This window comes from Betta splendens, chromosome 6, assembly GCF_900634795.4.
Source record: "Betta splendens chromosome 6, fBetSpl5.4, whole genome shotgun sequence".
NCBI classification, from domain to species: Eukaryota; Metazoa; Chordata; class Actinopteri; order Anabantiformes; family Osphronemidae; genus Betta; species Betta splendens.
The window spans coordinates 16,801,037-16,813,642 of NC_040886.2; the positions used below are offsets into that span (position 1 = coordinate 16,801,037).

A 12,606-nucleotide genomic window follows, 5' to 3' on the forward strand; every position below is an offset into this window, starting at 1 on the left:
CTGCGAGACCCGTGAGTCACTGACGCGAGTGAACCCCGGAGCCGCTTGTCATCTTCATCTTCATCTTCGTCTGCTTCTGCTGCAGTCCACGGCATGCTGCTACTATGAGTCACGTTCAGACGGCTTTGTCCGGCATTCTGAACCAACTCCTTCACCCTGCAGCTGCTGTGATGCAACATCTGTGGCTGTAGGTTTCCTGGAATTGGTGATAAAAAGCCGTTAGCTTAATGGATGGATGGGCGGAGGATGCTCCAATGCTTCACCTCTTTCTGGACCTTCATACCGCTGCGTTTTGTGGTTTAAAAGGCAGTATTCGGATTAAAGTGTGTCACGATTTGTGTGCACGGTTTTCTCAAGGAAATGTTTGGAAATGTCCTTTAATACAAAGACCATTTGGCCTGTTTTCACTTTTGCATAGCTTTTAGGCAGCTTTAATATTAGGCAGACGCACTCTGTTGTCTGCTGTTTTTATCAGGCTTCATCGATGGAGTCCAGCTGTGGTTGTGCTCAGTTCAAGTTAATATTTTGGTATTTTTTAGTCTCAGAAATTGTTGTTGAAATAAAAATGAGAAATGCTGTTTGTTTCCTTTAATGATGATAAAAGTCAGTGATGGATGTGATCTGTGGCAGGGTGTCAATGAATGAATGAATGAATTCCAGTTGTTCTATGGTTTCACGCGCTGCTCCTCCGTTCTGTCCTCCAGTCGGGCCGAGGCAGGAAGTGGCCCACGCTCAGCCGCTGCCTGTCCATTCAGCTGCACACGGCCTGCGCTGGCACGGAGCCATTCTCAGCATCAGCATCGAAAGCATGTGCACATCCTGTCCATGTCGTCATGTTTGGTTCTAGCTGCTCCAGCGCCGCGAGGCCCGTTATTGGGGCCAGACGGGCTTCGCTTTGATCCTGCTAACACGCCGCAGCCTTCGTTACACTGCACGAGGACCATCAGTCGGAAGCTCCAAACATGCAAACGAAGGGTTAAAAGTCGGTGCATCCTTTTTGGCAACGAACTGCTCCTGTTTTAAATTGCAGACCTTTTCATGAACAGTAATAAGCTGCAGCTTAGCGCTAAAGCTAAAGGTTGTTGTTCTGTTCATTCTGAATTCCTCTGTCTGTTTAGACTTAATTTGATGTTTTGATGCCAGATTCTCCACATGTCAGATTATTTAGCCGAAGCTACGCTGTTCCTGACATTTCAATCTGCAGCAGGAGTAAAACTCCTGCATGTTATTCTTTGGAAATCAGTGTTTTTGTCATCTAATGCACGAAACGGGGAGACTTGTATTGATTGTCGTGCTGCAGACGCGAATCCCAGCACATGGAAAGTGGAAAGTGCAGAATCAATGAGGATGATGGAGCCATTAGCGGCACCGTGACCCCGCTGAGGTTTTAGGGGTTTTGGTGTTTGCCTGGAAAGTAGGGCTGTTGATGTTGGGTCACTGCAGCGGCTGGTTGCCTGCGGGTCTTCAAGCGCGACTGTTGTTCCTGCTCGTATTATTAAGTTCTTGTGTTCCTCTTTTCCACCGTTGTGTGGGGTCCAGTAGTTCTATACCTCAGCAACAACTCTCCTGGACAGCGATCAGCTGACCGTGCGTCAGGAGCCAGAGGTGTGGGCAGAGCGTTTCTTGTTCTGAGCAAAGCTGCCTGGTGTTTCTGTTGGCCTGACCCGGGTCCAATTGACTCACATCCACTTATTCTAAACCCTATCTGCCTCAGCGGCAAATAGAAAAACTCAAACAGGAGCAGGCTCGGTTCCTGCTGAGGAGATAGAGAAGATAGAGGAGCTGGAGGATCTGGAGGAGCTAGAGGAGCTAGAGGAGCTACAGTAGAGGAGCTAGAGGAGCTAGAGGAGCTACAGTAGAGGATCTGGAGGATCTGGAGGATCTGGAGGATCTGGAGGATCTGGATGAGCTGGAGGAGCTAGAGGAGCTAGAGGAGCTACAGTAGAGGAGCTAGAGGAGCTACAGTAGAGGAGCAGGAGGAGCAGGAGGAGCTAGAGGAGCTGGAGGAGCTAGAGGAGCTGGAGGAGCTACAGTAGAGGATCTGGAGGATCTGGATGAGCTGGAGGAGCTAGAGGAGCTAGAGGAGCTAGAGGAGCTAGAGGAGCTGGAGGACTCACCCCACCCCATGCAGGGAGCTCCACCAGGCTCAGATCAATAACGACTCGCTGCTCATCACTTCAAGTCATTTGTGACTCGTGGGGGGTTTATGAACGGCATCATGACATAGAATAAATGCTCTTTTGTGTGACGTTCACTCATATTTGTAATGACTTGTATTTACTTATTGTACTTTTTTAAAAATAGACTCAAGTCATTTAGGAGCATCTCTCTTATTTTATTGACGAAGCTTGTGTTGTAGGATCCATAGATTTATAAACATGTATAACTCTGTGGTTAAATATTCAGTCCAGCTTCTCCCTGTCAGCGTGTTTACTCTCATGCAGGTTGTTCCGGTCTTAAGCGATCTTATTATGATCAAGACTATTATGCAAACCTTTCACATATTTAGGATGAAACCTTTTGAATGTTATGAATTGAATTGAATGTTATGGAGCTTTAAAGGATGGATTTGAAAGGAAAAGAGACAGATGAAGAGAATGGTTTAGGAAAAGCTATGATAAAAACCAGCCCCACCGTCCACAGAGGGATAACAGAGGAAAGGGCGTAATGGATGGAAGTGCTAGAAAACTAGATCACTGAGAGGATATAAGATGCACATGTCATGAATTGATTTAAATCAGCCAGTAACCATGACGACAGGTGCTTAGTTGATGTCTAATTGGTTGAAGGGGGTCTTTAATCAATACAGCTCCCTAAAGTGGTGTGTTTTGGACGTTGATGCTCCAGTGTGTGTGTGTGTGTGTGTGGGGGGGGGGTCGTGGTGATGTCATCCCCCGCCGGGACACAGAACAGAGGATGGTTGACTGCCTCTGCATCATGTCTTAAACACGGCAGCAGATACACACACGGTACCGTGTGTAAAGACGATGCATACTGTATATGACTTTTCTGTCCTTTCCTCCTTTTGGTCACAGATTGAGTAAAAGAGCAGCACTGCAGTGAAGGAGAGAGCATGGTCATTCTATGATGATGAGGTTGACATTCAAACGAACACACAAACACACACACACACCCTTCATGGCGCTGCACTGAATGACTCGGCACTCTGTCTCTGAGTGCTCGAGCTTCTGGCAGATGTTTGTGTCTGTGTGGGCTCAGTTCCTGTGAGCTCTGCTGGAATTCACCACTTTTCACACACAGGCTTTTATTATTTGGCGTTTTTTCAGACTTTAACCTTTAACTTCCCAAGTACACTGACTCGTTCAGACTAGTAAATGCTGCAGTGTGAGACTCTGGACCTTAAACAAACTACTTCATCGCTCGTGCCAGAACCATGGATTTATAGTTGGTCTAGGGGTCAAGGGTGGTCCAGCTGTAGTACCACGATTTACAGTCACCTCAATGTAACATGTATATGTTTTATAGGATCAGGCCAAATGGTGTTTTTGTCAGCAGATATTTGCATGTGATAGATCTGCTGACTAAGGCCTTTTGCAGCCTGGTTCTACAGACGCTGCCTGTGTAGGTGTAAAACATCTGGGCACCACATACAACGCCGCTGCTCCACATGTCACCAGTGGGGCAGCAGTAAATGAACTCCCTGCTTCACATCTGCATGAATCCCGCATCGACATACTTCACATTTATGCGGCCGCTGCCCTTTGTCCTGGTGTCATGATGTTGGAACCCAGAGGTTCACAGCCTGTTCGGCTCGTGTCTGCCCTCTCTTGGCTCCAGCCTCCAGACACAGAAGTCCCTGTCGACCACTGTTTTCTCTCAGCCACTCACTGACTTGGATGAGGGCGGTTCAGATGCTGCCTCCACAGACGCCGCTTGTGCTTGTCAGATTCTGTTATTTGGAGGAAGGAGCTTTAGAGGAGCTTTCAGACCTTTATACAAACCTAAAGGGCCTTTCTGACACCTCCCTCCACATTCTTTTCTTGCATGATGATAAAAAATTGCAAATTAGCGCAGTTGGAAAGAGTAATTAGATCTTCAAAGATATAAAAACCAGTAACTGTTTTTAGCAGCAGCAGGTTTGAAGAAACACAGACAAAGCCAAACGACACGGGTCCAAGTGACGTTGGCTCAGAGCTGCTTTCATGCAAATCACTCACACCTTTCTTCTTTGGGTGCAGATGATATATGGAGACTTAATCGTCAGCTCGTCTGATGAGTGAGTGAGGCGTGAGCAGGTGAGTCTGGACTCACTGCTGCAGCGAGTCACAGCTCAGCCTGTGACCTCACCATGGACTTCCTGTTGTAGCGAGGCCTTCGTCGCCGCGGCTTCAACCCTCAGCTCAGGATAAAAACAGCGTCTGTGCGTGAGTTGGGGCTTTATTACAGTAAAGCTGCTGAGAAGCGCCTGTGGGAGAGGAGGGGGCGTAGCTGTTTAGCAGACCTGCATCTCGGTGCCGCTGGCAGCTGCCGCTTTGTGTCTCCTGTAATGTGTTTGTTTTAGGAGCCCGGTCGTTCACTGCGTGTTTTACTGCGACGCTGTAAATATCAGCTCGTATTCCATCATCTGCAAATGTGGGGTTTTGAGCGGCGAATAACATTAAGAGAAAAGGCCGACGGAGGCGTTCATGAGTCACCGCTATTATGAGCCCCGTTTCAGTGGGAGATTTACACTGAGCCGTGGAATCTGAACAAAACAAAGGACGGAGCGTCTGTTTTGCAGGATCCTGTCGGCATCTGGAAACTCAGCAGCTCCTGTTGCTGCTTTCATTTGGATATGATGCTGAGGTATCGCCCCGGGTTCTGACCCGTAACCGGCACAGTCACTGTAGGAGCTGTTTATCGGCGCACCTGTGTGGCGTGAAAGGGTTAAACTGACACATTAGAGCCCGTTCCTTCATAAAGCAGACGATTCAGGCACCGCGGGTGAACGGAGGCCAAGGGGGAGCAGCTAATGCTGTTTCAACGTGAAACCCGATACAAGAGCTAATGGACAAACGCAACCGCAAATGAGACCTGAGGACATCGTGGAGGAGAAACCATGGTTGTGTTCTGGGTATTTGATGACAATAATTAGTGTAATGGTGATTGTTGAAAGCATCCAAGGCCAATCTGAGAACTAACCACTTGTCCAACCGTTCTTTATGATGGGAGCTGTGAGTGGTTCCCTCTTCACCCGACTGTCTATACCCGGGACTGAATCCGTCCTGCAGCCACACGAGTGCCAGCTCTCATCAGGACTTCCTCTGTTCTTCCACTGTCTCCCATTCTGATGCTTCGTCGGCTCATGGGTTTATATCAACACGCTGTCAGAGCTCCATGTCAAAACAAGACGTAGCAGACGTTTGGCCTCCTCCACCTTCAGCCTCTCTCCACACTTTTCTCTTTCTTCTCATCTCACCTCATGCCCCCAGACTTGACTCACGTCGCTCTCCACTCTCATCCGTCATCATCAGAACCCTGTCAGTCCATACAGTATTAAGGTCACGTCCATCCATTGTACTTGTGTCTAATCGCCGTCCACTTCCTGCCTCAGTGGCTTCACTGCATTGCAGCTGTTAGAAGGAAATGCCAGAAGGTTTTTATTTTTTTCATCTCCCAAACATTTGGCAGCTAGCTTTGTAGCTCCACATGCGATTTCTCAGACCTTTAGCTGGTATGTAACCGTAACTCCTCACGGTGACCTTTGACCTCTGAGGACCATCCATCAGTGCACAAGGCTGATCGCCCAGGGAGTTCAGCGTAACCTTCCAGTGCCTCCTGACGTGTCCTGCTGTCCGATGAATTGCCAGCAGACGAGCTACTGAACGCAGGCAGAGAGGTTTATTTTCTCCAAATTGCTCTGGAGATTTGCTGTCCAGAGATTTTTCTGCTCCACTCCAGTAGAAATGGGATTCGGGGGGGGCAGTTTAACTCGTGGTTGTTGCTTTCAAGACACCAGTGGATAATTAAACGTTCTGTGTATCTGAATAAAAACCACCAGCAGGGATTTAGACGGCCCCTCAAGCCTTTAAACTGGTAATCCACCATATCCTTTTATTTTGGTGACATCTGTGATGCGTTGCAGTGGCATTTCCCAAATATCAGTTCAGACCTATTCTGGAATATATTTTGTCTTTTTTGTTGAAAGCAATGAATATTTCTGTACAAACGTCAGTGAGAAATGACTTATAAAGTTCTTCATGTTCTGTTCTGGTAGGTTCCTCCTATTTTAAACTTCACCCATGTTCACTGGACGGTCAGACCGGCACCCATTGGCTCAAACCTGAGCCTTTGAGCGGTTTCTCTGTTGGTCTTCTTCTTTATTCAGACGCCACAAACACCCAAAAGGAACTTGAATACAGGGTGTATTTACATTACTGCATAATGGACCTGAACTCTGACCTGTTACCCATTCGACCTGCTCATTACCGTCTGTGTGGGGGGAATCTTGCGCTCGCTCGCTCGCTCTCTCTCACCTCTCTTCTGCCGTTGCTCTTCGCTTCGTCCGGCACAGTTCCCCTCTTTGTTTCCTACAGACACCCAGCTGTCTGTCCGCTCGCTCTCTGGCTCTGTCTGGTGGCGGTGGGCTGCTGCAGACTGCTGTAGGTGGTCAGAATCACTCAGACAGCAGGAGGGAGAGGAGCATCTGTCTGGGGCGCTTAGAGGACAACTGCATCGAACCCATGTCCTATTACCTGGTTGTCTGTGGCTGTTACGCATTTTTTATTCTGGTATTTCCGACCTTCGCATTGTGGTTCCCAATAAACAATACTGGAATTAAGTGGGATGTGATGTTTGTCTTGGCAGTAAATATTCAGAGACAGAGCAGGAAACAGCAGGAGAGATGGGGCCAGATAAGAAAGCAGCGACAGAAAGAAGACATTATTGAGAGGAGCTTCGACTGGCAGGGCTCCGTTAATCCTCCGCGGCGGTGGTCTCGGCGCTGGCCTACATTTTAATTTGGGTCTTTTTTTGGTGTTTGGGCTTTGCAGGTTTGCATCTGCGCTTCACACACATTTACATTCATTTGCTTGTCTGTGTTATGATCACGTCCACATACAGTAAGTTCCTCTTTGCTTTTGCCTTTTAAAGAAATCCTTTGTTGAATGTGCAGATTCAGTTGATCAACCCTGTTTGTAGCAGGTTTGGTCACTTTTCATTGTTCAGGCTTTTATATGTCTTGAAATGTGTGTTTCTGTTTTATTTGTATCGTTTACTAGTAGATTAGAGTTTCTCCCTTTTTCTTGCAGCTACATCCCATTTGAAGCTTTATAGTCTGTAGAACTGAGGGCTGTGTGTAGTGGTGTTGATAGTGTGTTGCCTATCAACAGGGGAATGGTGAGTTAAACCATTGTGCTCTCATTAGAGCCACTTCTATGTGCAAGGTGGCAGCTGTTAATCTTGGCACTGGGCTGAAGCGCTTGGATTATCACGAGTGCACACTCACGCACAATGTGGTTCTGATAAGCTGTGGACGGTAGCTTTTAAATTCATGAAGCGGCTTCTGTTCCGCATTGTTCGGAGCGGCTATGCTTGTTCGTGCGATAGTGGTTCCCTTTACCGTCCAACATAGAGCGCCCATTGATCCCATCATCTCTGTCACGGGACAGATGAAATCGCTGTGACTCCACTGACCCTGCGGTGACTCACTGTGCCAGAAATGCCCTTTGATCCCTTGTTCTGCTTCTAACCATCTCCATCTCTGTCCTCTTCCAGTTGGGATGTCCTGAGTCACCCCCACAGGCCCCGAGAGCCCCGCGCTGATGGGACCCGCTGCGCCACCATGAGCTCGCACGATGGCGGCTGCGTCTACGCCAGCAGCGCCAACATGGCCGCCGCCAGTGGCAGCATGCGGCGGCGCCTGGAGGACCAGGAGTTCACCCTGCGCGTCTACCCGGGCGCCCTGGCCGAGGGCACCATCTACTGCCCCGTCGCCGCCCGCAAGAACACCACGGCCGCCGAGGCCATCGAGTGCCTCATCGAGCGGCTGCACCTGGACAGAACCAAATGCTACGTGCTGGCGGAGGTGAAGGAGTTTGGCGGCGAGGAGTGGATCCTGAACCCGGGCGACTGCCCCGTTCAGCGGATGATGCTGTGGCCGCGCAGCGCCCTGGAGAACCGCGGCGGCCTGGGCAGCGGCGACGACTACCGCTTCCTGCTGCGGGAAAAGAACCTGGACGGGTCCATCCACTACGGCGGGAGCCTGCAGATGTGGCTGCGGGTGACGGAGGAGCGCCGGCGCCTGGTGGAGCGGGGTTTCCTCCCCCAGCCGGCAGGGACTGACCCCCCGTCGGACCTCTGCGCGCTCCCAGAGCTGACGGAGCGCGCTCTTCTGGAAAGCCTCCGCGCACGTTTCCGCCAGGAGAAGATCTACACCTATGTGGGGAGTATTCTCATAGTGATTAACCCCTTCCAGTTCCTGCCCATCTATAATCCCAAATATGTCAAATTGTACGACAACCACACTCTGGGGAAGCTGGAACCCCACATTTATGCCGTGGCCGACGTGGCCTATCACGCCATGCTGCAGCGACGGAGGAACCAGTGCATCGTCATATCCGGTGAGAGCGGATCTGGGAAGACGCAGAGCACCAACTTCCTCATCCATCACCTGACTGCGCTCAGCCAGAAGGGATTCGCCAGCGGCGTGGAGCAGATCATTCTGGGGGCGGGGCCCGTGTTGGAGGTAAGGAACCAACTGGGCTGCGTGCGTAAAGTCTGTGAAGGCATCGATCACAGTCAGAGGAGTCGGTGGTGGAGGTTCGGATGAATATTCACACAACTGGTTTCATAACGTAGCACATTTTAACCGTACATGAACCTACATGGGTCACGAGCAAAAGAGAGAAAACCAACCATGAACTATGCAGCGGTGTCATTGGTGCTAATTTAGGGTCATTTTGCTCCTTGTTGTCCTTCGTGTGGTCTCCTTGTTTCTCTTTGTGATTGTTTTGTCCCTGAGGATATTTTAGCCGTAGCTGAAGATGTTTTGCGTCTCCTCGTGGTCATTTTTCCTTGTTTTGCATATCTTTGTGGTTGTTTGTTTTCATCCTTTGCTGTAGCTGAGCACCGTGGGGGCTCCTGGCCGTCCCTCTGGGCGCCTTCGTAATCCATCCATGATCACTGCCCACGGTTTAAATCTCCCACTCTGAACCTAAAGCTAATGGCAGTTGTGGGTCGTTTTTGCCCGTGTGCCGATGTTTGAGAAGTGACTGAAGTAAAGGAAGTGACAAAAGCCTGATGAAATGTGAAGTCAGCAGGCTCAGTGCTGGAATGGACGAGGCATGAAATGGATTATAGACATGTCCTCCTTACGCTGGAATGTCTCAACATGAAGCCATGTCTATATTTAGCCCCAGCTTTACCACATATGGCTCTTTTTTATATATTATGTGACCCAGATATGCAGTGTTTTGCATGAAAAAAACCTAATGGAATGTTGTTTAATCCGCTCGGGATTATAAATCAATAACGGATTATGGAAGTTCATTGGGAATTTCATCTTTAGGAAGGTTGATCCAAGGGTAGCATGTGGGCGTGTTCTGTCTGGCAGCCATTTTGCTCTGCAGCTCACAGCTTCCTGTCAGGACGTACGGCGGTGATGTCAGAGTGCAGCTGTGCACGTTGGGTCCGTGTGCATCCCACGTTGAGCCCCGCGCACACGTTGTGTCATCTGGAAATCATAAAGCAGCGTCAGACCTCCTATCTGTGTCTGGGGAGAAGAAACATTCATAGACCCCAGACTCAGATCCTCACAAACGAGAACGAGTCCCTGTCACAGATCGAAAGGCTCGTCACAACACAGAGTGCAGAACATCCCATTCTGAGGAACTGGGCCTTTTGTCTGTGTGTGTGTGTGTGTGTGTGTGTGTGTGTGTGTGTGTGTGTGTGTGTGTGTGTGTGTGTGTGTGTGTGTGTGTGTGTGTGTGTGTGTGTGTGTGTGTGCGAACAGGACAGAACTGCTTGTAATCACTTCCTCATCATTCACCTGATGAGGTGAACGGTTAAACGTTAGAGATAAACAGGCAAATGAACACACACACACACACACACACACACACACACACACACACACACACACACACACACACACACACACACCATATGTTTGGTTGGTGGTTTGTTGTATCAATTATAAATAGGGGATCAGTAATTAACATGCTGATTAATTAACGTGTGTGTTACTTTTGTTACAATCCTCACTCATTGTGCAGTAGATGCTTTAATTAATGTGGACGTTGGTTGAGGAGACGTGTTTATCTTCACAGCCAGGCAGCTGTTTCCAGCCTTTATCCAAAGCTACGCTAACCGTGTGCTGGGTCTGGCTTCATATTTAACAGACATATGTGGGAGCTCAGCAGATGGGTTCCAGTAATGTGTGAATATCAAGGCGTTGCTGTCATTCTGAAAGCTGCTGCATCTGCTTGGTCATAGCAGGACAAGTGCTGCGTTCCCATAATCAAGTCATCTTTCGTTGTTTATGAGTAAACACAAAGACTGTTTTAGACGGATTCGGGCCTGTTTATTTATACATGGAACCATCACCACATCTATTAATTTTTAATAAGGTATTTTAAGTTGAAAATAGGTCAGTTTTCTTTAATAAAAATCAGGAACTCTGTGTAATCCTCCGTCGCAGAGCTCACACTCTATAAACAACCTTTAACACGAACTGTTTTTTTCCTGTGTGCTTTTCACCGAACGTCCAGATTAATATACTCACATCCTCTGACCGGCAGCTGGATGCAGACACATGGCAGCCCGCTGTGAATGCCCCGGGCTCCACATGTTTGTTTGAGAAGTTTAGCTCCAGCTCCAACCGGTCGAATTCTTCAGTTTCCACATGTTGTAATGTCAATTACAGAACCATTCGCTTCGCTCAGATGCTGCGGCTGCGTGTGTGTGTGTGTGTGTGTGTGTGTGTGTGTGTGTGTGTTTACGGATGGATACGTTTACATTCCTTAGTTGTATATGTGGTTCATACATTTAAAAATCCTTTAACGCAAATTTTGGTGTAAATGCATAATGTTCTCTCCGAACCTCCAACACGTGTCCAGACCAGTCATTATTACGGTGCAGCGGTGTTCTACCGCCCTAATGCCAGGCCCAGCGGCCACAGGCAGCGGTTCTTCAGTCCCGTCTACAGTCTGACAGACAACAGAGTCGACCAAGAGAGACACGAAACAATGTGGAAATAAAACTGTGGCAAAACCCAAAAGTGACTTTGAGTCGACTGCTCCAGTATCTGAGAGAAGATCTGGAACCAAATGGAAAAGTGCTCTCAGGATAAACTATGTCCTCCTGGCAGGAGTTCCAGTGACTGGGCTTCAATCTGAGAACGTTCGCAGAGAAGCCGGTAGACGCAGATAAGTCATTGGTTTGGATTCACCTAAGCAGCTTACTGCCAACTGGAAGAACGGAGGACGCCCAGAACCTGCACACGACTGAGTTATTACTTTTTAAAGCCCCTTCATGAATATTATAAATCAATTATTTCAGTCCAGTTCTACATGTGATTGACATGTAAATGAGAGTTAAGCAAGCGCAGGATGCAGGCTGGGAAATGAAAGCTGTGTCAGAAAAGCCTGGATGGAGCCAGAATGTGGTGCGATGCCCGGCTCCGGCTCCGGCTCTGCTCTGGCTCCGGCTCCGGCTCCGGTTCCGGCTCCGGCTCCGGCTCCGCTCCGGCTCCGGCTCCGGCTCCGGCTCTGCTCCGGCTCCGGCTCCGGCTCCGGCTCGGCTCCGCTCCGCTCCGGCTCCGGCTCCGGCTCCGGCTCCGGCTCTGCTCCGGCTCCGGCTCCGGCTCCGGCTCCGCTCCGGCTCCGGGTCGTCCTCCGCGCTGCATCACACCGCGTTCCGGTGAAGCCAAGGTCAGCAGCCTGGAAGGTGAAGCCCATTTCACTCAGCATTTACTGCTGCAACAATGTTTTTATGGATGACTTTTAGCATGAAGCTCTCATCCAAGCTTCTCATGGGCTCCTTTTCCATCTCACGTGTTCTGGACGTGACTCACTCACACCGAGCACGTTGAGCTGTGTTGTACTGACTGATTGGCCTCATCTTCGAAGGGTGCGTCGGCCACTGCAGGCGTCAGACGTGCGACCTTTTGGCAACAGAGCAGCTTTTGTGGCCGATCCGATCGGCGGCCGTGGGCGTGTCGCCGGCGCTGCGGCGTCATGTGACCATTCTCTATATGCTCCCCATCCACCGCTGGAGTCATGAAATGGTCTTCAATAACGCAGCGCAGGCGGCCGCGGCTGTTGCCGCGCGTAATGTGAGCCGGTGGAGATGAGAGCGCTGACGGGAGGACAGCCGACGGGCCGGGTCCGCCTGGTTTCAGCGGATCAGGTGTTAGACACAGCGACCCCCCCCCCCCGCTTCACTGAAGGTGGAGCACGGCCCCTCCGTCCTCCAGCTCCTCTACGGCTCCGTGTGTCTGGGTCCGGGCCGACTGAGGGCCCCGCGGGGCCAGATCACAGCCCGCCTTTGTTCTGGTGGTGGCCGTCAGCCCGCCTGCCTGCTGCAGACGTAGCTGAGTGGACCCCCCCCCCTCCAGATGGTTCCCATCCACATGCCCCCCTCTTGATCTTAGCCAGGCCCTCGGGG

At 50.0% G+C, this 12,606-nt stretch overlaps 1 protein-coding gene across 11 annotated transcripts in view; it reads left to right on the plus strand.

Moving 5' to 3' along the window:
* Positions 1–12,606, plus strand: part of LOC114856831 (unconventional myosin-IXAa-like) — a 70,005-nt gene that overhangs the window by 9,248 nt on the left and 48,151 nt on the right. For all 11 annotated transcript variants that reach the window (XM_029152604.2, XM_029152608.2, XM_029152609.2 and 8 more), the window contains exon 2: positions 7,717–8,686. In XM_029152604.2, coding sequence (XP_029008437.1) covers positions 7,717–8,686 — 970 coding nt within the window. The remainder of the gene's footprint in view (positions 1–7,716; positions 8,687–12,606) is intronic.